Genomic DNA, 26,371 nt, shown 5'->3' with positions numbered 1-26,371 from the left:
TAAAAGAATGTTAAGGTTAAAAAGTCAAGCACTCAGTGTAAGGAAATGCCAGAATTAAGATTGCCTGTGCAGCTGTCCAGCCCCACCCCAAACATGGGTAGTTCTAATAGGGCAAAGGGTGTGACAAGGAAGCCTTGGAGAGATGTTAATTCAGCCTCTGCAAGTGGCCACAAATTAAAGCTGCCATCCCTTGGTAGAACTCCCAGGAAGGATGTTCAGAACAAGACTAAGGAAGGAAGGAGAAGAAGGGTTACTAAACTTAGTTTGAGCAGTTGAGTATTAATGAATTCGGAAAAACAATTTCATCATTTATCTGTACAACACAAGGCACAGTCAGAATATCAATAATAGTAAAATAATAATAAGCACTATTGCAAATCCAAAACATTTTGTACTAATAAATGTGAAACTGAACCAGGTATAAACAAGAAGTGTTTATTGTCCAAGCTGAGCAAAATGCAAAGAATAGACAATTTGTAACAGTAAGAAGCAAATAAATTAATTCTTACATATTTTTCAGACTGAATAATCTGTGTTATTAAAAACAGTTTTTGTTTGTTTTTTTGAAAAGCAGAGACACGGTTTTTTTCCTGACACTGTCCCTTTAAAGTTTATATTGCAAGCACTAGGCTTCTTTTTTCTATCTGCATTTCTCTGATTATCTGGTTTATTTTTTTTTAATATACATTCCTCTGAGTCAGGTAATCTTTGAAGAGCATGAGGGAAAACAAATGGCAGCTGATGCAATGGTTCAGCAATATAAATTCAACATGTCATTGAAAATATAATGGAAAATAATTAAAATGCATAAATACCTCTTGATGGTCCCAGGGAGATCCAAACTAAATGGAATTTGATATGACAATGCTAAAGTGTCATCTAAGGCCTTGCTTATTTCCTGTAGCTCTCTCAAAGATACACAGCTAAGCAAGGCAGTCAACTCGCAGTCCTGCGACTGAATAAGCCTATCTTGCTCTTCAATATCTCGTCTTAACTGTTGATCTTTTGCTTCTAGCACAGCCAGCCTTGCTGTGAGGTCTTCAATTTCTTTCTGTATGGAGTAGAGACCAAAGTTTATTCATTAACCTTGTTAAGGAAAACAACTCTGCTGCTAATAAAATATAGTATATTATAGGCAGTGCAGATGGCAGTCTATAGTTAAAGGTGACAAGCACTTTCCGTTATAAGACTTTATTTTCAGTTTCTTATAACTTTGCCAAACTTTGACCATTTGGTCTGAAATTTTCCATACTGGGCCTCTGCCTCAGGCTGAATTTTTTGGAAATTTTCAGCAAAAACAGTTTCACTGTTTCTCAGCACAACGTTAGGGGAAAATACATTGTTTTTACCCACGTTAATAATTTCTTATAGACATTTTATTGAGATGCTCTAACACCTCTATGCTCTGGAGCAGGCGCTTGAAACTTCACTGGAGGTCAGCCCTGTGTCAGATATATGTCTTTTCCCGTCCCTGTGAAAATCTGGCCAAGTTATGGACCTATGAAAAATCTCAGTTTGCACATGATCAGTACAGACTTGCTAGAGTTTGGCAGCTAAATTTTCTGAAGATTCAATCTAGACTAAGCATTCCATCTACATCAGTGCAGGGCTGCAGGAGCTGAGCAAGACTTTCCCTGCAATTGCTCCTCCCATCTGCCAATGTGGTGGCAGGCACAGAAAGAGAAAGAAGGGAGACTCTGTCTCCTGTGCATCAATACTCCACAATATTTAAGTTTGTAAAAAGCATAAGAAATAAAATTAAAACATTAATAAAACATTACAAAGTTGCAAAGTCAAGCACTCTTGTCCAAACTAAATTCCACCCTTTGTGTATTATCGTAGTCTTTAATGACATGATCAAACATTAATTCTCAATAGGACCCGTGTGTCATTCTGTGCACAGGATGGATGGTGCTCTGAGAAGGAACCAGGGTTGTGCAGTTAATGAGGCTGTTGACTTAGCACCACTGCCTCATTTGTTGCAGAATTCAGAAGGTGGGTAGCGAGCAAGGCAGAGGATTGCATGGAAGAGAAAGAATGATCTCATTGTCTAGACAGCTGAATGCTAGTCTGGAGAACTGAATTCTATCCTTGCCTGTGCCACACAGTTTCTCATTTTCTGGGTGTCTAGCACCTGGGGGCTCTGATTTATAGAAAAGGTGAGTGCTCATAACTGCAAACAAAGTCAATGATAACTGTGCTATGAACACATTAAGTGTTATAAAATGATACATTCTCTGCAAAATCAGACCCTAGGCATCTCAAAATGGGCACTGAAAATTAATGTGTATTTTGACATCAATGTCTCTGTGTCTTAATTCTCCATCTGTAAAATGGAAATAATACTGCCTTTCCTCCTAGGGGTGCTATGAAGATAAATTCATTAACGTTTGTGGAGCACCCAGATACTCAAATGATGAGCACCATAGAAAAACCCATGAGGATAATTAATAATTCTGTATTCAGAGCAGGGTTTGAATAGTGTGCTGGGGCTACACATTAAAGATTAATGAGGATAAAATGGAACATTGAATAGCTGCTCATTCACTAAGCACTGTCCAGTCTGTGCACTGAATGAGGTCAGGGTCCTGTCAAAAACATAGATGTGATCACATAATTAAAGATGGTCATAATGCATATATACAAGAGGGCTGAATTAAGGATCCAGAGGTAACCTTGTATTTGGCATTTCCTAATTTCTGAGAGCTTGACTTTGCAACCTTTACATTATTTTAATGTAGTTTTTTTGTATATAATTTAAATGTTAACAATATTCAGTAAAGCAGTAATGCTCACTTTCTGAAAGGTATATTTTAAAGTTTGCCAGAGAGTAAACATTATTCCAACTTTATATTTGTATTACTTAGCATAAGAAGAAACAGTTCTTGCATATTAAAGGACCAAATTAGCTCAAAGAATTCAACTTACTGCAATGTTGCACAGTAGATGCATCAATAATTTTATTTTTTCTTAGAAGTAGCAACAAGAGAACAGAGCAGCTGATGTTTCATCCCACAGGCATTTGTCAAGGAGATAACAAAGGTCAGCAGGCCAAAAACATCAGTTTTGTTTTTGTGAGTCTCAAATCAGGTTTTTAGTGTGCACAAAGAACATTTCCTTCTCTGTACTACTGGTTTGGGAATACTGCCAGAATTTTAGATAGCCTCACTTAATACAAAGCCCTCCACATTCTTTGAAAATGTACTAATTGTAATGAGTGCAGTAAGAGACTTATGGGGGAATGTACAGGAAGATGAACAGAACTGGTTTTATAATACAGTTTTCATATTCAAATATCGTACACTACAATTAATTAGATACTAGTATTGCAGAGCCTGCATAAGCAAAAGAGAAAGCTACCATACACTTAAAAATAGTTCACATGCATTCTTGGGGGACTGAAACCTATTTTATTCAGAATAGACATTTTGGCTAGTAAACTGCAGTTATCTCCTGATCTTTTCCAGAAGTGTCATGGGATCTTTAATGTCCTCTTGGGCAGCCACGTGAGATGACAGAAAGGACCTCAATTTAACACTGTTATCTAAGAAATTCTCTGTTTCTTTAATGTATATGCTTCCCACCTCACCTCTTCCTACCACTGAACGCACGAAAAAAATTATGAACAAGGAGCCTTGCAGTAAAGATCAGAAGAGTATGGCTGCAAGCCTCTAGTTAGCCCTCCAGGATAATTCATTCTTCAGTGTAATCACTAAAGTTGATCAGGAATATTAGAGAAAAGAGGGTTTCATTCTTAGACAATAAGGAATAGAGCCTTTTGGGTGGTGGGGATATGAAGAAAAATCTAAACTATAGTTGAAGAGTTTGCAATTAATTTTACACAAACATTACAGCAGCAGCCATTTAAACAGTTAACATTTATAACCATTACCACACAGGTTTCAGAGTAACAGCCGTGTTAGTCTGTATTCGCAAAAAGAAAAGGAGTACTTGTGGCATCTTAGAGACTAACCAATTTATTTGAGCATAAGCTTTCGTGAGCTACAGCTCACTTCATCGGATGCATACTGTGGAAAGTACAGAAGATCTTTTTATACACACAAACCATGAAAAAATGGGTATTTACCACTACAAAAGGTTTTCTCTCCCCCCACCCCACTCTCCTGCTGGTAATAGCTTATCTAAAGTGATCACTCTCCTTACAATGTGTATGATAATCAAGGTGGGCCATTTCCAGCACAAATCCAGGGTTTAACAAGAACATCGGGGAGGGGGAGGGGTAGGAAAAAACAAGGGGAAATAGGTTACCTTGCATAATGACTTAGCCACGCCCAGTCTCTATTCAAGCCTAAGTTAATTGTATCCAATTTGCAAATGAATTCCAATTCAACAGTCTCTCGCTGGAGTCTGGATTTGAAGTTTTTCTGTTGTAATATCGCAACTTTCATGTCTGTAATCGTGTGACCAGAGAGATTGAAGTGTTCTCCAACTGGTTTATGAATGTTATAATTCTTGACATCTGATTTGTGTCCATTTATTCTTTTACGTAGAGACTGTCCAGTTTGACCAATGTACATGGCAGAGGGGCACTGTGGGCACATGATGCCATATATCACATTGGTGGATGTGCAGGTAAATGAGCCTCTGATAGTGTGGCTGATGTTATTAGGACCTGTGATGGTGTCCCCTGAATAGATATGTGGCACAGTTGGCAACGGGCTTTGTTGCAAGGATAGGTTCCTGGGTTAGTGGTTCTGTTGTGTGGTATGTGGTTGCTGGTGAGTATTTGCTTCAGGTTGGGGGGCTGTCTGTAGGCAGGGACTGATTTGTGAGAGTGTTGGGTCATCCTTTAGGATAGGTTGTAGATCCTTAATAATGCGTTGGAGAGGTTTTAGTTGGGGGCTGAAGGTGACGGCTAGTGGCATTCTGTTATTTTCTTTGTTAGGCCTGTCCTTTAGTAGGTGACTTCTGGGAACTCTTCTGGCTCTATCAATCTGTTTCTTCACTTCTGCAGGTGGCTATTGTAGTTGTAAGAATGCTTGATAGAGATCTTGTAGGTGTTTCTCTCTGTCTGAGGGGTTGGAGCAAATGCGGTTGTATCTCAGAGCTTGGCTGTAGACAATGGATCGTGTGGTGTGGTCAGGGTGAAAGCTGAAGGCACATAGGTAGGTATAGTGGTCAGTAGGTTTCCGGTATAGGGTGGTGTTTATGTGACCATCGTTTATTAGCACTGTAGTGTCCAGGAAGTGGATCTCTTGTGTGGACTGGACCAGGCTGAGGTTGATGGTGGGATGGAAATTGTTGAAATCATGGTGGAATGCCTCAAGGGCTTCTTTTCCATGGGTCCAGATGATGAAGATGTCATCAATATAGCGCAAGTAGAGTAGGGGCGTTAGGGGACGAGAGCTGAGGAAGCGTTGTTCTAAGTCAGCCATAAAAATGTTGGCATACTGTGGGGCCATGCAGGTACCCATAGCAGTGCCGCTGATTTGAAGGTATACATTGTCCCCAAATGTAAAATAGTTATGGGTAAGGACAAAGTCACAAAGTTCAGCCACCAGGTTAACCGTGACATTATCAGGGATAGTGTTCTTGACGGCTTGTAGTCCATCTTTGTGTGGAATGTTGGTGTAGAGGGCTTCTATAGCCATAGTGGCCAGGATGCAGTTGATAGATTTCCACTCCGTACGGCTAAATGCAGTGCCTTGCATAATGACAGGTTTCAGAGTAACAGCCATGTTAGTCTGATGTAGAAGCCCTCTACACCAACATTCCACACAAAGATGGACTACAAGCCGTCAAGAACACTACCCCGATAGTGTCACGGCTAACCTGGTGGCTGAACTTTGAAAACCTTTTGTAGTGGTAAACACCCATTTTTTCATGGTTTGTGTGTATAAAAAGATCTTCTGTACTTTCCACAGTATGCATCCGATGAAGTGAGCTGTAGCTCATGAAAGCTTATGCTCACATAAATTGGTTAGTCTCTAAGGTGCCACAAGTACTCCTTTTCTCATTACCACACAGATGCTTTCTATTCTAAATGGAGAGGGAGACCATGGTAATCTCAAGTATCAGTGCATAATTACTATTGGCAAATGCTGACTTTTTCATGACAATCACGGTGTCCCTACAAAATGTACGGATCATCTTACATGAACAAAAGCTGGAAAATCACATACTGATAATCAAATCTGAAAAGAAGTGAACAGGAGATTGTATTCTTCAAAACTCTCTTTTTGTCTTCAAATAAAAACTGCTAAAGATCAGTGAAGCATAGAGAAGGCAAATCAGACCTGTGAACCTAAAGAGCATACTTAAAAGATAATGAGGAAAGCTAAAGAATGCACATGAGCAACTGAGCCTTCAACTCCTCCTTGTCTGTAATGAGATTCACACTACCCCAGCCAGTCATCACTGAGATAATCAGCTGGACTACAGCCAAGTCTCTAATTGCTGCACAGAAGTAGTATGCTATACTATCAGTCTGTTTAGTTCAGCAAGAACACCTACAAGCTACATTTTCCCCCCACTAATGGTTTTTGCCACAACTTTACTTTTCTTCTTACCTGCAACCATTGCTTTTCTTGAAGAAGCTGGTTTCTTTTTGTAGCTGAAACCTGTATCCTCTTCTGGTAAGCAGGACTCAAAAGCTTTTGCTCGTTTTTTTGCCAGAGCTGTGCTTCTTCACTTCCAACCCTTTAAAAATGACAAACATTTATATTTTATGTGACGATTGGGTATTCAATTCTGGAAGATTAAAAGGAAATGTACCGTGTCACCCTAGGAGTTGTGATGACCCATCATCAAAAGAGTGTCTGAATCTTTAAAACAACATTATTTAAGAAACTAGAGTGTTTTTTCCTTTACATATCCCCTTATTTTATCAAACCCTGACTCTGTTTTTACAGCATCTCAAAGGAAAGAGGAAGAAGACGACTTGTATAGCTTCAGGCTTAACCCCAGCTATTTCATTTTTCAGCATATTCACTCATCACTGTCTTGGATGAATGGCTGGAGGCAAACTAAGGAATGCAATTTCCCATCACCATTGAGAAAAGGCTTCAGAAATGAAATATAGAAACTATCTGGAGCAGTTTCTGAGGCTTCTGTCAGCTTTTGGAGACCACACTAGAGATCAGCCAGAGTCTGTGCTATATGACGCCAACTTTGGCCCCTCTCCTATACAGAAAGCTCTTTCAAATTTACAGTCAGTGGGACTCTTCACAGTAAGCACTATGCTCAGTAATAAATGTTTGCATGATTGGGCCCTAAGGTAATCAATACAATACATTAAGTGCCAAATGTGTAATGGGCCTCTCAAAATGAACCTGCAAATAGTACAGATGTTTTCTTATGTATTCCCTGTATTTGTGCAATCAAACGAGTAATGGCATTTCTCTGTCCATTTATGCATACAAGTATATGTGCATTTTCCATAAATATTACAGGTGCATTTTTAATATCTCACTGAAAAACTGTGGTCCCAGATAAATACATCTGTCAAGGACAAATTTTCAAACATGACTTTCTAAGATAAGCCTGCAAAATGTACTTAGATATCTGTGGTATATAATACATATACAATGAGTTTGACCGCATGATTATTGTCTGCATGCATAAATGAGTATCTTCCACACAGAAAAGGCAAATTGTAACCATTTTGCAGACACATCTTAGATGCAACAACAGCAAATTCACATGGCTATGTTGCTGCCATGATTGCATGTAGAATGGACTTCCATTTTGTAAATCCTCCTTCAGCAATAGTCAGCATGGGAGATTTTAGGCTTAAAAATCCTTCAGAAATGCATATTCCAACATCATTCATAGTCAGCCTCATGCTCCACTTCCTTCTGTAAAAGCACACCTACTTCTGCACACTGGAAAAGACCCCACCTTTGCAGTCATCTTGTTCTGAACTGGTGCAAAACTAGAGCTTGTCAGATTCATCTAAGTGTTTCCTTGTTTGTGACAAACCAGTGGATGTTAAGAATATGCTGTAACTTTGACACTGAAAACTGTTTAGTTTCTCATAGTAACACAAGAACAGGTTCAGGATATTCAGAGGAAATGTGATTTCCAAGTTGATGGTACCACTTTAAGAATAACCCTTGTTACAGTGGCATGTTTGTAGGTCCTTCACCAGCCAGTCAGAAATCTTCACCCTTTTGAGAGCTGTATGAAAGGTCACTTAGCAAAAACAAGAGCACTTCAGAGCTTCTGGGAATCCTGTACAGTTTGGCTGGTGAGGAGGTAATGATTTGTAATCAGTGTAAGGCACATACACATTAACGGCCTAGCACTTTAAAATGCTACACATAGATGGTTGCTTTTCGTATTTTGTTTTTGCCGAAGTACGTGTGTATATAATGGTCATGGAACTTTATGTTCTTGCATTCTTGCTGATATCTACATTAGAGATAGACTTTTCCAGTGATGTGGGATTCTTTTCTAATGTGTTTATTTTTACTTAATGTTTATGAAACAAAAAAAGCATTCAGGTGCACCTAAATGCATCATTCCAACAGGCCCTCTTGACTGCTCATTCAAAACATTTCTTTTTTTTATTACCCATTTCCTCCTCTCTTCATTAATTCTGTTGTTAGTGTCTTTTTTTCTGTCTCTGTTTGATGGTATCATTTGTAATCCAACATTGCTTTTTCATTCTCCTTAGTCCCATTTGTTCTCCACTCCAGCAATCTCTGTGAGAGACTCTCGAAATAAAGTCCACTCTTCCTCCATGGTAGAATATTTTTTGGAAATCGCTACTGGGTAACTGTTAGGGGGCTTATTCCTTCACCCACTTACTTCCCTGGTCCTTCTCGCATGAACAGAGAGCAACAATACCCGAAGTCCAAAGGTGCAAACAATTCAATGTTTATTGGGGTGAATTTCCAGCAAGCATGATTCTAGTTTCCTTCCTTAGTGTCCCCCTTCCCAGCTCTGACACCACAGAGCCTTACACCTGTGTCCCTGTTCCCATTCCTGCCCTTAGCCAAACAGGATTCCAATTTCCTCACCCCCATTCCCTGTTTCCATTTCCCCCTTTAGCAAAACATGATTCCAATTTCCTCACCCCCATTCCCTGTTCCCATTTCCCCTCCCCACACCCACCCACCCACCCACTTCCTGATTGACTGCAGACTATATAGTAAAACTTGAGTTCTTCTTAGCTATACCTTAACCAACCATTTTCCTGAAATTTAACTAACCAATCCTAACATATTATAACATGATTATGTAATCAATTATATCCCACCATTTTAACTAGTTTACACTCTGCAAAATTAATCATACAGCAGACAGGAACAATCACAGACCAGACAGAGATTATACAGACAAACAATAGCAAAGTGTCAGAGTAGCAGCCGTGTTAATCTGTATTCGCAAAAAGAAAAGGAGTACTAGTGGCACCTTAGAGACTAACCGATTTATTTGAGCATAAGCTTTCGTGAGCTACAGCTCACTTCATCAGATGCATTCAGTGGAAAATACAGTGAGGAGATTTATATACAAACAGAACATGAAAAAATGGGTGTTATCATACACATTGTAAGGAGAGTGATCACTTAAGATGAGCAGACCAGCAGGAGAGCAGGAGGGGGGAAGAAAACTTTTTGTAGTGATAATCAAGGTGGGCCATTTCCAGCAGCATGTATTTTCCACTGAATGCATCCGATGAAGTGAGTTGTAGCTCATGAAAGCTTATGCTCAAATAAATTGGTTAGTCTCTAAGGTGCCACTACTACTCCTTTTCTAATAGCAAAGTGGGAACTATAATGACAAAACAATACAGAAGTGAGGATTTCACATCCCAGCTATTGATAAGTGAATTCTTGCCAGACAGGATGCTATCAAACTAAGTTTCCTTTTACATTTTCTAGGCACTTCCCTTTCTCTGGAGGCGATAGGCACTATCAGGACAGAATTGTATTCCTAACAGCCCAATAGCACCTTCTTTCAATGTGACTAGTTTGGAATGTGAGGATGTGACCGGTTGCTTCCCAGCTTATAGCTGCCTCTGTTGCTTAGCCAAAGGCCTTAGCCTAAGAACAGGGCCTCAGACTGTCACAGTAAGAGAAGGCCCTTACACCGGCAGACAGTGATTTTGATTCTTTCTTTTATATCTCTAACTAGCCAAGTGATAAGAATACACCTAAATTCTTAGAGTACAGGCCTTTACAGACAGTCCTGAATATCTATATCCTAACAGTAACTATTAGCAATTAGTTCATCATGAAGCTGATCACCATTGAAGCATTTTGATGCAATAGATATCTGTCTCTGGAACTTTATTAAATGGAACGTCATTGTTGCTATTAAGAGTCATTGATCAGTTTCTGGAGCAAGATTAGCACTTCTAAATATATGTACCTCCCGGATGAGTTTAGACAAGAATATCTGAACTAGAAGTGATCCAAGGTTACTCTGTCACCCGATGGATAGTTAAATGTATACATATGGCAATTCTTGTGCTGAAACCAGGTAGCTGTTAAAAATAGGCCAAATGTAAGAAGCAAATTCTAACAGACGCACCATTATCAATTTCTCTTCCAGTAAGCTGTGTGGTCCCAGTACCAGTTCAAATCTAAATCTGTCATGGCCAGTTCTTGTGTTCCTATCTCTGAAGGTGGCAATATGAAGCTGGGGTGACGTATTAGATACAGTGTCATCTAACATGGCATAAAAGCATCTTTTTCAGCATCAGGGCTTGCCTCAAGCAGAGCATACCACATGTCCTACCTTCAAACTGAAAATAGCAGCTATCAGGTGTGGAGAATAAAGCCTGCCAAGTCAATAATACAGATTTTGTCCTCAGGGATGTCAAGGTTCCTCCCCCACTCTGAACTCTAGGGTACAGATGTGGGGACCTGCATGAAAAACCTCCTAAGCTTATCTTTACCAGCTTAGGTCAAAAACTTCCCCAAGGTACAAAATATTCCCCCCGTTGTCCTTGGACTGGCCGCTACCACCACCAAACTAATACTGGTTACTGGGGAAGAGCTGTTTGGACGCGTCCTTCCCCCCAAAATACTTCCCAAAACCTTGCACCCCACTTCCTGGACAAGGTTTGGTAAAAAGCCTCACCAATTTGCATAGGTGACCACAGACCCAAACCCTTGGATCTGAGAACAATGAAAAAGCATTCAGTTTTTTACAAGGAGCCTTTTAATAAAAATAGAAGTAAATAGAAATAAAGAAATCCCCCCTGTAAAATCAGGATGGTAGATATATTACAGGGTAATTAGATTCAAAAACATAGAGAACCCCTCTAGGCAAAACCTTAAGTTACAAAAAAGATACACAGACAGAAATAGTTATTCTATTCAGCACAATTCTTTTCTCAGCCATTTAAAGAAATCATAATCTAACACATACCTAGCTAGATTACTTACTAAAAGTTCTAAGACTCCAATCCTGGTCTATCCCTGGCAAAGACCAGCATACAGACAGACACAGACCCTTTGTTTCTCTCCCTCCTCCCAGCTTTTGAAAGTATCTTGTCTCCTCATTGGTCATTTTGGTCAGGTGCCAGCGAGGTTACTTTTAGCTTTTTAACCCTTTACAGGTGAGAGGAGCTTTCCCCTGGCCAGGAGGGATTTCAAAGGGGTTTACCCTTCCCTTTATATTTATGACAGGGACAAAACCAGAGCAACACCAATGTGCCTATCAGATGTATTGCGGGCATGTAACAATCGAAAAGTCTGACCCACTACGAATAAGAGCCGTGCTCTTGGTGTTCAAATTCCACCCTGTCTCCTGTGTGCTTCTTACATCAACTTTCAACCTTTTCAGTTATTCAGCCAGGAGAGTCATTTTTCTGATGGCTCTTAATGATAAACGTTCCATGATCCCATCCTCAGATACTGATGTCATTGCCAAAGCGGATTTACCATCTTTATGTCAGATGCTTCTCTCCATCTCTGGTATATGGAAGAAACATCATCACACAGTCTGACTCCTCCGTATGTAGTAGAAAAATCAGATGAATCCTGAAGTCTGGTTCCATGTGAATTGCAGATGAAACTGCTGAAGTTTTATGTCCTTTTCTTCCACACATCAAAGCCAGAAATGTTTCATAGGAATGGCTTATCAGGCCATTGGCCACCCCTCCCACTTTATCTGGGCTTCGGACCTGCACTAGGAACAAAGAATCTAGTGGCTTGGTGCACCAATGGTGGAATCGTATGGTGCAGTGCTTTGTGGAAGCCTCTGAAAGACGAGAAAAGAAATGGATATTTGAAAGTCTGAAGGTCCTAATTGGACATCCATTCTCATGACTTCTGCCAGTTAAAGACAAAAATGGAGAATACTCAGGATTCTGGTGCCCAATTTACGCACTGGCATGAGCATTTTTGTGAATTAATGAACAGATCCCCACCAAGACATAAACAACTTAATTCAAAAACGAATCCAGCAAAAAACAAGCTGGTGATGTGAGAGGAAGTGATGATTTCAGTCAAATAATTACAAAAGGATAAAGCACCTTGTTTTGACAATATTCCATCAGATCTGCTAAAGGGTGGTGGCCCGGATTTAGTTCACTGGCTTCAGAGAGTTGTCTTAAGAGTTTGGGAAACCGGGTGCATTCCAGAAGATTGGAAAATGGACTGCCATCATCACAAAAAAAAGGGAGGGTCATCAGTTTGTTCAAATTATAGGGAAACAGTGCTGCTGTTAGTCCCAGGGAAGGTGTTTATGGTCTTACTACTGAACTGATATATTATGTCAGCCCAAAAAAAGAGACAACCAGTGTGGTTTCCATCCAGGTCAATTGAAGATCCATGCTATATATGCTCTGCAGAATATTATTGAAAAACGAATAGAGGGACAAAAAAAAGTTAGCATTGTGTTTATAGACTTTGCAGCTGCTTTTGGCTTAGTGCATTGGTGAGTACTGTGCATACTATTATGTCAGTCTGGGGTGCCTCAAGCCTTGGTGTGCCGAGTGGAGAAACTGTAGCACAGTACGTTTAGCTGTGTGAGGATCTACGGTTATATTATAGATTCATTTAAGTAGGAAAAGGAGTACACCAGGGATGCGTTCTCTCACCTACATTATTTAATGTTCAAATAGACTATGTGATGATAAAGGTGACTGAAGCCAAGTAGAAGGTATGAAGTTTAAATATTCATCATTAGGGGATGATGTTGCCTTACTTGGAGAAACTACAGACCAACTACAGCTAGTGCTGGAAGAGCTGTGGAAAACTGCAAAATCTGAGGGACTTAAGATCAATGGTAATAAAACCAAAGCTATAAAATGGAAATGAACAACGTACAGGCACAGCATGTAGATGGCAATGACGTTGAATGGGTGAATAGTTTTCTGGATAGACAATTGACAGCAGGATGTTCTATATCCAAAGAAGTCACACATCAGATCAGTCTTGCATCAGTGGCATTTCAGTGTCTTCAGGGGCTCTGTTTGAGCAGCAGGATGTATGTGTGATAACTAAGATACAAGTGTTCAATGTGGTAGTGATGACAACTCGGCTATATGCAGCAGAAACAAGGCTGTTAAAAACAGCTGTGGAGAGGAAACTTAAAGCTAGTGCCAGCCAGGATTTTTTTTTAACCCAAAAACTTACATCAGAAAATGTGAATTTGTCAAAACCTAAAATTTTCACAGAAATATATTAATTCTGATTCAATTTTTGTAGAAAAGTTTTCTCTGATCCAGTCTGGAATTTCGTGTCAAAACCAGATAGACTAATTGACCAAAAGACCAACTAACCCCAGAATAGCCAATAGTTTGGTGGTTAGGGCACTCACCTGGGATATGGGAGATCTAGGTGGTTTAACCGGGGTCTCCCACATCCCTAACCAGCAAGCTACGGCTGCTCTGGGTTGTGTGTTTCTCTCTCGTTCTCTTTCTCTCTTTTTTTCTTTTGTTCATGAATAATTCAAAAGACCACTGTGGAACAAGTCTCAAAACTTCAACATTTTTCACAAAACAGATTTTTTTCTAGCTAGCCCTATTTAAAATATTACTGTACCTATTTTTTTATTTTAAAGATTTTTAAACACCTTCTTGCAGAGCCTGGAGAAGAGTATGTTCTATTAGCAAAACAGAGAAACTATATATAAAGTGCTGTCAAATGCAAAAGACCACAAGTGAAAAAAAGGTGTTTAACAATAAAAGCAATAGCCAAGCTGAATCTGAAAAAAACAGTAGAGAGTCGTGTGCACAGAGACAAGGGTGAAAAGCAAGAACTGGGTCTGACTGTGGTTGGTACTGTTGCTCTCACACCTGCACAAAAGATGCTTCTAGTCTTCAGTAGGGGAACAGAAAAACTGTCATGAACATTTTTTTTATAATACTCAGGACATACAATTTAGAGGATGCCCCATCAGAAAACAAATTTCTTAAAATTAATCAGTTTCCAATCATTCAAGTTGACAGTCTCTCTCGAAATACAAGAATAATTTATTACAAATAATATGAAAGGCACCTCTTGATACAGCATTTAAGTATCTTTTATCCTGTACTTTGATTCATGGTTCTGTCACCCATACAATTGACAAAATCGCTCTCTTCTACCATATGAGACCACAAGAGGTAATCCTTATGGAGTGTATTTCAAAACAAATCACATTACTTTATACATACAATGAACAAGGGCTAAACCAAATTAAAAAAAAAAACAATAGAATATCTGTTTAGTGAAGTCCCACTGTCTATATGTATTTTATCTAGCACTTATGTAAGTCAACACAAGTATGCATAGATCAAATATCACACCAAGGTCTTTATCACTGTGAGTTGTCAGAAAACAAGATTTCCCACATTAACGCCATAACTAATAAATACCTAAGAAAGAACCTCCTTATTTGTAATTAAGCCACTTAGTAGTGTGAAAGAAAAGAGACTCAAACACAAATGAGAAAAAAAAATTGGGGGGGGAGGGGGTTAATTACTTCCCCAGGGTCATCTGGTGCATCTCGGATTCTCTCTGTCTTGCAAGTTGCTAGCTCTAGCGGGAGAGACGGACTATTTTTGTGAACTGCACAGTGCTCAGCATATTGCTAGTCCTTAACTAATAATGAATAAAAGTGATTCCCAAGCTGGCAGGAGAATCCAGGGCAGAAGTGATTTACACACTTTATAGTTAAATGTTTTTTCATCTCCCCAAAAGGGAACTGGGTTTAGTTCCACAGGGAGATGTAGCTCAGGCTGCCTTGCTGCTATATGTTTAAGTTGCTGTACAAGGGTTCAAGCCTGTTCTCATTGAAATCAGTGGTAAAAGTCAAATTGACTTCATTCATTCAGGCTCAGGCTCTAATATGACAATTTTCAAAGACCTGGAGAAAAGGAAAAATGACATAAATGGGACTGAAATATTATTATTGTATTCTTAAAAGGTATAGTATCAGCGCTCCAAAGCATTCACTTTTTGTTTAAAAATTAAAAATCTAGCCATAACTTATACCCAGTACTTCAAGAAAAACAGAAATATAGTTCCACGTCATAAGGCTCCAGTGAACTTACCGATCTGCAGCCCAGAACAATGCTGCTTGAACTTGTGCACTGAATCTGTCCAAGAAGCTGATAATTGAAGGATGCCTTGAAGGAAGCTGAAATTTTGAAGAATTCTTCTCTCGCTCCAGTTCTTCTAGTTTCCTTCTAAATGTATCAGCTAAACACAGAAGTACAAAAAGTTGATATTACTTAACAAATAGGGTTATGTTTTTCTTGAAAGAAAAAGTTGGGTGCTCATCAAGAAAAGATCAACAACATGCTGTAGCAAACACTTCCCTTTTTAATAAAGTAAGTCAGAGTGTTTTGCTCCAAATTACTCAGATTGTAACTGGATAACATCAGAGACATCTACAATGTCAAACTATTTACTTCTGTTGATATACAAAACTGAGCCTGCAGGCCTCAATTGGGAATTTTAAATCGGTGAGGCTTGGAAGTTTTAGCCTATGATTTGCAACCATACAGTATTCCTAGAGAAATTATGCTTAACTGGTCAACTTCTATAAGAATTCCTATCCTCTGCTGCTCCAGTTTTAAACAAATTTGTTAGAGTGATAGCTGCATGTGTATAAGTCAGTCTGAATCTGACCTTGAGATCTTCTTGGTTTTAAAGACCTATGTTAGGACTACATAAAGAGAACCAAAGAATACCCTATGATATTTTAGTTAATAGATTCAGACCTAAATTTAAATAGAAAATGCATATGTAGCAACAAACACTCAAACCCCTAGACATTATATTAGATTTTCAGTGAATTTATTTCTAGTTTATGAATCCAGCAAATGTGTTATATTGTAAATTTCAAATAAAAATAACAGTGGTACTGAGAGAGCACTTTCATTTTATAACTGCTCTAACTTTATTAGAAAAAAACATTTTAATTAATTTTTATTTTGTGTTCTTTCCTATGCAGAAAACAGGTGGACAACCCAAAGATAAATAATTGATTTTTAGAATGTTTATTTTCTATCCCAAGATGTTTTGGAAAATACACTGGCAGATTCATATGAACAAAAGAATTCGATCACTTGAACATCCATAATGATTCTTTACCCTGCTCTGAAAACTTTAAACTACTGTACAAATAGAGAAATCTTTAAATTTCCACACTTTCTGCCTACCTGTTCTTTTTTGAATATTTTGGTAATTTGCTTTCCTCTCCCTCTCTTATTCTGAAAGCAATAATTTGTTTCCAGAATCATATCAATCTGGGCATGCTTTTCTACTAACTAGTTTCAATTTCTTTCTAAACTAGATTATCAGTTTACATTTTTTCATTTTAGTGAAATATATGTGTCCTTATGATAATCTAAGATTTTATTGAGTTAGTTTCTGCTTGTGTTGAGATGAGGGAGCCTAATGTTACCAAGTATTATTTATTTGTATTATTGTATTACTGTTGTGCCTTGAGGCCCCAAACAAGATTGAGGCCCCATTGTGCTAGGCACCATGCAAATACATCGTAGGATAGGGTTTTCAAACTCTTTTTCTGGCGACCCAGTTGAAGAAAACTGCTGATGCCCACAATCCAATGGAGCTGGGGATGAGGGGTTTGGGGTGTGGGAGGGGCTCAGAGCTGAGGCAGAGGATTGGGGTGCAGGGGTGATGGCTGCAGGGTGGGGCCAGGAATGAGGGGTTCAGTGTGTGGGAGGGGGCTGTGGGCTGGGGCAGGAGTCAGGTCTCTGGGCTGAGGGTGCAGGCTCTGGGATGGGGCCAGGGTTGAGAGGTTTGGGGTGCAGGAGGGAGCTCCAGGTTTGGGGGGGCTCAGGGCTGGGGCCGGGGATTGGGGTGTGGGGTTGGGGCTCAGGGCTTACCTCCAGCAGCTCCCGGTCAGCAGCACAGCCCAGGTGCAGAAGCAGGCTTCCAGCCTGCAGCAGGTCCGACTCTCACTCGCAGGCACCACCTCCACCCCACCCACTGGCTGGTTCCCAGCCAGTGGGAGTGCAGAGCCAGTGCTCGGGGCTGGGGCAGTGTGCAGAGCCCGTAGCCCCCCCGCCTAGGAACCAGACCTGCTGCTGGCTACTTCCGGGACGCAATGCAGTGTCGGAACAGGTAGGGACTAGCCTACCTTAGCAAGGCAGCACCGCCGACAGGACTTTTAATGGCCTAGTCGGCAATGCTAACCAGAGCCACCGCGACCCAGTCCCTTCCATTCTGCGACTCACTTCTGGGTCGCAACCCATGATTTGAAAACCACTGCCATAGGAGACAATCCTCGTCCCAAAGAGCTTACTGCACAAGTGTGGGGGCATGATGCCAGAGGGAGAGCGACAGGTGTGCAATACCTTGCATAGCATGGAGCTCAGCTCTGTGCTGTAGCTTGCTGGGAACAGTGTGTGTACAACCAAAGGAAGGGCAGGGTCGAGCATCCACAGCAACTCTTCTTCATTCGACTGTTTTTCATCAGATCCTACCTGTACTTTACCATCTTCCATCCTCTCCTCCTTACTAAGATATAGAGAATCCCTATTAATAGATCCTCCCCTAATGGATGTCTCTGTCCAAACCATGTGCTCCTCCACAGTGTCAATAATTTAACTGAGGGTATGTCTACACTACAATTAAACATCCATGGCTGGCCCATGTCTGCTGTCTTGGGCTGTGGGCTGTAAAAGTGCAGTGCAGACATTCAGGCTCGAGCTGGAGCCCGAGTTATAGAACCCTCTCTTCTCACAGGATCAGTCCCAGAGCCTGAGCCCGAACGTCCACACTGCAATTTTACAGCCCTGTAGCCCAAGTCCTGCAAGCCTGAGTCAGCTGACACAGGCCAGCTGCGGGTGTATAACTGCAGTGTAGACAAACCCAAGAAAAGCCCAAATAAGCAGGGCTCTACAGGACCTGCTTGTTCTTAAAGGGGGCGGGGATTGGAGAAGGCACTACCTGTGGGCCTTACCCAGCCCATGATCCCCTGTCAGACTCAGCCTTCTGTCTGGCTTCTCGGAGAAGGCTCATCTCCCAGCAGCCTGTCCATCACCCTCTGCCTGACTGCTCAGCTCCTTTTAACCCACTCATCCAGTCAGAGCATGCTCAGCAGACCTAGAGGGGAGGAGATCCCTGGGCCCCGTATTCTCTTTTAACCACTTCAGACCCAATGTGGGATTTGTATATCCCATCAGGGAGGTTTCAGATGGCTCCATTGTGGCTCTCAACACTCCCATCAAATCTGCTGCCTCAGGAGGAGCCAGGCTGGTTCAGGAGATGGAAGACAGACATCACTGGAGCATCTAGTTTCTCCCTTTGCTGGTATTCTGACTGTTGGAAGAACCCAATGCACAGCTACAGACTAGGGACCGAATGGCTAGGCAGCAGTTCTGCGGAAAAGGACCTAGGGGTGACAGTGGACGAGAAGCTGGATATGAGTCAGCAGTGTGACCTTGTTGCCAAGAAGGCCAATGGCATTTTGGGATGTATAAGTAGGGGCATAGCCAGCAGATCGAGGAACGTGATCGTCCCCCTCTATTTGACATTGGTGAGGCCTCATCTGGAGTACTGTGTCCAGTTTTGGGCCCCACACTACAAGAAGGATGTGCATAAATTGGAAAGAGTCCAGCGAAGGGCAACAAAAATGATTAGGGGTCTGGAACACATGATTTATGAGGAGAGGCTGAGGGAACTGGGATTGTTTAGTCTGCGGAAGAGAAGAATGAGGGGGATTTGATAGCTGCTTTCAACTACCTGAGAGGTGGTTCCAGAGAGGATGGTTCTAGACTATTCTCAGTGGTAGAAGAGGACAGGACAAGGAGTAATGGTCTCAAGTTGCAGCGGGGGAGGTTTAGGTTGGATATTAGGAAAAACTTTTTCACTAGGAGGGTGGTGAAACACTGGAATGCGTTGCCTAGGGAGGTGGTGGAATCTCCTTCCTTAGAAGTTTTTAAGGCCAGGCTTGACAAAGCCCTGGCTGGGATGATTTAATTGGGGATGGGTCCTGCTTTTGAGCAGGGGGTTGGACTCGATGACCTCCTGAGGTCCCTTCCAACCCTGATATTCTATGATTCTAAGTTCCCAGGGATCATAATGCAGCCCTTGAGTCCTTGGAGAAATACAGCACTTAATCTGATTCTGGCTGACAAGCACCATTCTCTTGAAGGCCAAGTGCTCTATCATGCTTCGTATGGTATGTCTGATGCCTGGAGCCACAAGGCCTAGTTCATAGAGAAGGCTGTGACCATTGGCCTTGAGGCTGAGTCAGAGGCATCCATGGCTGCCTGCAATGAGTTCTCACAACCATTTGCCCCCCATGATGTTCTCTTTCATTTCATCCCCACAATCCTGTGGGATTTTCAAAAGGAAGGGGACAACCCTCCCCCACATGAGATAATTGTACTTGGCAGTTCACCAACTTGGGTGCAATGAGGCAGATGAATATACCTTTCATCCATACAGATGTAACATCTTAGTATGCTTGTCCTTAGGAGCACCTTTAGTGAACTTTGATTTCTCTTGCATTGCAGAGATGACCAAGGACCCTGGATTTGGGTGGGCATAAAAGTGTTTGAAGCCTTTCGGCATCACCTGACACCATTTTTTCACATACTTGGAGGTGGGAAGAAGAGTGGCTGGGGTTCATCATAGCACTCTGGCTGGTTCTAAGATCCCTTCATTGATAGGAAGAGTGATTCTGGCCAGTGTCATGACACTCAGGATGTCAAAGAGTTTGAGAAACATTTCCTGTATAAAATATAGTCTCAATATACAGGGAATCAAACCCAAATTGATGGTGATTGCTGTAACGAAAGCTCTTACACAAAAGTGCTGGTAAGAAACTGACCATTATTTTCTGGCCTCACCCACATGAGTTGGATCAGGGTTACAAAATATTATACTACCTGCCTGTATAATAGGGTATCCACTGACTCAAGTGGCTTCTGTTCCAATGGTCAGGATCACTTTTCTTTATATGCTGCTTATTGAAGTGGAGGACAGCAACCAACTGGCACATAGTTCAATCCAGAACTTAAGGGGAAGGGAAGTTTTGGGCAAACTCTTACTAGTGCCATGGGACCTGTAATGGTCTCACCGCGCACACAGGACCTTGATTATTTTTTTAAGGACTCCTCTAAAAGACCCACCTTCATGGTGCTCATTTTCTCTAACTCAGCAGGACGAAGAGCTCTGTGGGCCAGATGAGATTCTTAACCTAATACTTAGGCCCAATAAGCCGCTAACAATTGCATTTTATGTGAAATTTCAATACCAAACTTTAATTTTAACAGTGATATGCAGTATAGTAATCTAGCCATAAAAACGGAACCAGATTGTGACTGGCCCTTACACAGGAGTGCAGGATTCACAGAGAAACCCTCCTGCTCACAGGTAACTCAGTATTGCATTCCCTGTGATGAAGTGCCCTCACCATGCATCTCTGGGGTGCACAATACCCGAAGGAGGGCACTGAGGCCATGCCAATCTGCCCAACAGCCCATAAAGTGGGCCTGACACCCAATTGGGAGGGTTGTGCTGTATCCTTCAAAGGTTGGCCCCAATAAACTCCCAGTCCCAGATTTTCCCAAAACACGTGTTCTGCACTGTCCAGCCCTCTCCTGGATGGTTCAGATATTATAGGTCCATTGCCCCTGTAAGGAATCAATATTCAACAATTTGCTACCTTAACTGAATTTACCAAACATTTCAGTTAAACAAAACACTGAGTTGGTTTAGATTAAAGATAAAACAAGAATATTAACAAAAGAAGGTAGGATTTTAAGGGAATTCAAGGATATGAAATAAAATTAACAATAGTTACAAGCAAATAAAAGTGAAAACACACATCTAAAAGTCTAAAACTTAATCTTGCAAGTTTTGGTTCAAGGCTTTGTTGAAGATGCTTGTCTCACCCACAGTCTTCCAACAAGATGGTGACTGACCCTTTCCTTGGTTAGGATCTCTCCCAGAGGCCCAAAGGTGTCGGTGCCTTTGTCTTCTTAGAGTTAACTTGGGGTTCTCTGCCCCTCTCTTTTATAGTCTAGTGAACCTTCAAAGTGGAGTTACCCTTCAAAGTAAAGTTTATTCAAGCAGTAAAGAAGGCGACATGGAGTCTGGCGGTGAAGGAGGCTCCACGCTCTTTCTTCCCCAACTTGTGTTTGCTGAATTCCAAATTGTTCTGTTTCCTGCCATTCCTGCTGTTCTATTTACTACTTATACGTAAATTGAGATGAACACACATTCCTTGATTTAGGACAGGCCTGTTTTAACAACTTTTGCCTAGGCAGGGCTGTCTGGTTTTGAACATGTGCTAACATCATCATAGAATCATAGGACCGGAAGGGACCTCGAGAGGTCATCTAGTCCAGTCCCCTGCACTCATGGCAGGACTAGGTCTTATCTAGACCATCCCTGACAGGTGTTTGTCTAAACTGCTCTTAAAAATCTCCAATAATGGAGATTCCACAACCTCTCTAGGCAATTTATTCCAGTGCTTAACCACCCTGACAGTTAGGAATTTTTTCCTAATATCCAACCTAAACCTCCCTTGCTGCAATTTAAGCCCAATGCTTCTTGTCCTAGCCTCAGAGGTTAAGAACAATTCTTCTCCCTCCTCCTTGTAACAAACTTTTATGTACTTGAAAACTGTTATGTCACCACTCTCAGTCCTCTCTTTTCCAGACTAAAAAAAACCCCAATTTTTTCAATCTTCCCTCATGGGTCACATTTTCTAGACCTTTAATCATTTTTGATGCTGTTCTCTGGATTTTCTCCAATTTGTCCACATCTTTCCTGAAATGTGGCACCCAGAACTGGACACAATGCTCCAACTGAGGTCTAATCAGCATGGAGTAGAGCAGAAGAATTACTTCTCGTGTTTTGCTTACAGAACTCCTGCTAATACATCCTAGAATGGTGTTACACTGTTGACTCATTTAACTTATGGTCCACTATGACCTCCAGATCCCTTTCCGCAGTACTCCTTCCTCGGCAGTCATTTCCCATTTTGTATGTGTGCAACTGATTGTTCCTTCCTCAGTGGAGTACTTTGCATTTGTCCTTATTCAATTCCATCCTATTTACTTCAGACCATTTCTCCAGTTTGTCCAGATCATTTTGCATTATAATCCTATCCTCCAAAGCACTTGTGACCCCTCCCAGCCAGGTATCGTCCGCAAACTTTTAAGTGTACTCTCTATGCCATTATCTAAATCATTGATGAAGGTATTGAACAGGACCTAGAACTGATCCCTGTGGGACCCCACTTGTTATGCCCTTCAAGCATGACTCTGAACTACTGATAACTACTCTCTGGGAACAGTTTTCCAACCAGTTATGCACCCACCTTATAGTAGCTCCACCTGGGTTGTTTTTCCCTAGTTTGTTTATGAGAAGGTCATATGATTGATTGCTTAATTATTTGCTCCATTATCTTTCCGGGTACAGAAGTTAAGCTGACTGGTTTGTAATTCCCCGGGTTGTCCTTATTTCCCTTTTTATAGATGGGCACGATATTTGACCTTTTCCAATCTTCTGGAATCTCTCCCATACAGGGGGAATTCATATCTTTACATATAATGTCACTACATACATTTCATTTTGATATTATTGATCAGTGAGTTATTAGTTTTCAAATGATACCCCACAATGCATATTTTGTACAGAGATTATTACAGTGGTGTGCAGGGTCTGAATATAGGGGTGCTTAGTGTGATAGGCCCCAAATGATTTTGTTCAGTGCTTGGCATCCTTTGTCTTTTCAAACGTGCATGAAAAAATGAGACCATTTTAATGAGTAAGTATGACAGGGTATAGAGACACTATCATGGCAAATGAGGAGTAAAACAACTCAGGCTTACACAGGTGCTTCGGGGGGTGGGGTATAAAAACCAACTGTTTTAGGAACAGGCAGGGAGAGGCTATTGTCTAACCTAGAGTTATGGGTTAGAAACCTTGAGCTGATCAAGCAAAACATGGTTACATTCCAATGCTTTAACTGTTGTTCCGTTACATGACTGGCTAACCCTGTGTCACGTTGTTTCACCAGCCTGCACTTACCTTCTTAGACCTCAGGATGTCATAGAGGTTATTTTTGGAAGAAATACAGATGAAGGAATTCAAAGGCCAATTTATTCTCTCTCTTTCATTAATTCTCAGATGCATTGTGTTTCATACTTGCAAGTGTACATGGCATTCAATTAATTTCTACTACCAGACATTTCAAAATACTTTGTTCTGAAGGTGTTTTATAAAAATATTGCTGGCCTCATCTGCTACTCCTCTCTCAAAACCAAACGATCTTTTATCCTTTCTGTGTTAGTCACTATAATCCTGCAATCTTCTCTAATCAACCTTTTTAAGGAACTCTTTAAAAAAAAAAAAAAAACAGCCTATCCATCAGTTTATTAAGCAGCAAAATACAAACAGCAAAAATGCATCTTTTCTTCCCTATCAGCAAAAGGCACCACTTAGGAAATGTAACTATATGCAATGTACATAGCAGCCAAGTACTATGCTTAGTTATTAATTGTAATTGTTTATACTGAGCATAAGTATCAATTCCTGCAGTGATGCAAGCCAAAACTAAAGCAAATAGTTCAGCTGATGGCTGGTAAAAAGCAATTGCTACCTTATACTTTATATACTGATGCTTTGAAATTGCATCTTAAGTACTTCAAAGTTGCTTCATTTAAAAACAGAAGTAAATGAACTGTTTACCTTGCTATTACATTAGGTAACCAACTGGGAAATTGTTTAAAGCTGGAAAGCAAGCTACAGGTTATAATGACCATTATTTTGATGCAGAATAGTGTTTAGGAAACAGAGGCATTATCTCTGACCTTTATTTGGAATTTATTTATTTAAATATTTGAGAGTTTGTGCTTTTACCTTAACTCCCCAATTCATCAACAAGCTCTGGAATTCACTCAGGGTCTTTCCAGTATTGCAATAATAAGCTGAAAATGATCAAACAAAGCTGGGGGGAAATGATTGCTTTACAGTACAACCATGAATTTATGCTCTACCATCTGCTTCACAGACACCGTCATCACCGAAGATAGAAAGTTCACTGGCAGTAAACTGAGGCCCTGCATGTCAGAACAAATCATTTCCAGACCTCATTAGAGGATAAATTGGAAGATCTTTGTGCAAAACAGGGCATAAGATAATCAAAGTGGAAAGTCATCTGTCCTCAACTAAGACTTTGCTAAACTCACCTGCCTCAATTTGCCCTATCACTTACACTGGTGAGAATCAGAGGGGAAAAAAATCAATTAAAGCCATTGGTGTTATATTGTTGCCATGATACCTGGTATCTTAAAGCTCCAGTCTTGGAGCCACATGACTATATAAAAATCCCAACTTTCATTTTTAAAATAGCACGTTTCTAATCCTCAAGGTTGCAGAGAAAAGCTTAAAAACATACCCCAAATGCTGAAAAACCAGAAGGCAGACAAAAATAACGCCAAATTGATTTTTTAAAATGTAATGATTTTTAAGAGAATCACAGGATATTTTGGTGCCTGATTCATGATTTTTGTGCACTTGAGGTTGTCAATACTATATTTAAAACAAGTAAAGAAGAATCAAACCCATAAATACCTCCTTTTCTGAATCCAAAACCTGTATAAGTCTAGTGATTAAATATACTGAAAGCATGGAGAAGAGAATGGTATCTCAAATATCACAGGCAAAGTAATGTCTTGTTTTCAATACTGCTGGATTTCTGACTATGAAGGCAATATCAAATCCTATGGATTTCGAGAACAAGAGGACTACAACTTTGCTGGCTCCTGATGTCACTGAAAATGTCCCTTTCACCCAATGGCATTTAAAACTCCTATCAATTGGAACTTGGAAAACGATAATCTTGTGACTACGTGCTCTAACTTGTTACATTTTCTAGTTCCCAAAAAACAGAGTTGGTGAGGCATAGCACTGCAGTCAAGTGCCCTAGACTGGGAAATTGAGACGCTGGCTCTTGAGCATCTTAAAGATACTGAAGCAACTGCCTCAGCGTTCAGCTGAAAGCAGTAGGGCCAAAATGTGTATGTTGTTTCATAATCATTCGTTCTGTGGACAGTTTTCTTATAGTAGTTTTATGTTAGAATAAAGAATTGACCTTTTATTGCCACACCATCCTATGGATTGTGTGCTGTTTACAACTGAAGGAACAATAAACTGAGAAGGGATGGAAGCATTTTAATGCAATTGCCCTCAACAGATGCCACAATAAAATCTTAAGAAGGATTAAGGAAAAAGACTTTAGCCCTGAGTGCTTTATATCAACCATCACCAAAATAATGTAAATTTTGTTTAAAATATTCTAGACCCAATACTTAGCTCCAGCCAACATGCAAACAATGCTGTGCAACCCTTTGCTATGATCCTCCCACAGCTGGCTACACTACCACTAAGGGCATGAGGTAAATGTGCTACAGGCTCAGACAACAAACTGAGATCTAAATATTCTCCCTAAAAATAAACCATCGGTTCCATTTTAACAAAAGACAACCATAACAAGCTTCTCCAAAACACTCACAATCAAGCAAAATATTCTATATAAGAGGATCAAACACCTCTTTCTCCCCAGATCTGCATGCAATCCAACACTAACAGAGGGAAGAACCAACAGTGAGGTGGCTTTCATTAAAGAAAAAAGAAAAGGAGTACTAGTGGCAACTTAGAGAATAACCAATTTATTTGAGCATAAGCTTTTGTGAGCTACAGCTCACTTCCACCGAATACATCCAATGAAGTGAGCTGTAGCTCACGAAAGCTTATGCTCAAATAAGTTGGTTAGTCTCTAAGGTGCCACAAGTACTCCTTTTCTTTGTGCGTATACAGACTAACACGGCTGCTACTCTGAAACCTTTCATTAAAGAGTATATCTTGAATGAGTGTTATTTCCTGGGCAACTGAGAGACTTTGTTGATGACTAGGATAAAGACTCTGTGCTTGGGCCACTGCAGATAGACAAAGAAAGTACTGTTTGAGGA

General features: G+C 40.6%; 1 protein-coding gene across 1 annotated transcript in view; it reads right to left on the bottom strand.

Annotated features, from left to right (window-relative positions):
- DISC1 (DISC1 scaffold protein) overlaps positions 1-26,371 on the bottom strand; it is a 344,543-nt gene that overhangs the window by 233,358 nt on the left and 84,814 nt on the right. The window contains exons 4-6 of the mRNA XM_077813412.1: positions 15,458-15,605; positions 6,531-6,660; positions 816-1,051 (exon numbers count right to left, since the gene is read on the bottom strand). Coding sequence (XP_077669538.1) covers positions 816-1,051; positions 6,531-6,660; positions 15,458-15,605 — 514 coding nt within the window. The remainder of the gene's footprint in view (positions 1-815; positions 1,052-6,530; positions 6,661-15,457; positions 15,606-26,371) is intronic.

This window comes from Eretmochelys imbricata, chromosome 3, assembly GCF_965152235.1.
Source record: "Eretmochelys imbricata isolate rEreImb1 chromosome 3, rEreImb1.hap1, whole genome shotgun sequence".
In the NCBI taxonomy this organism is placed as follows: domain Eukaryota; kingdom Metazoa; phylum Chordata; order Testudines; family Cheloniidae; genus Eretmochelys; species Eretmochelys imbricata.
The sequence above is the reverse complement of the archived record's forward strand: the minus strand, read 5'-3'. Positions and strand labels throughout refer to the sequence as shown.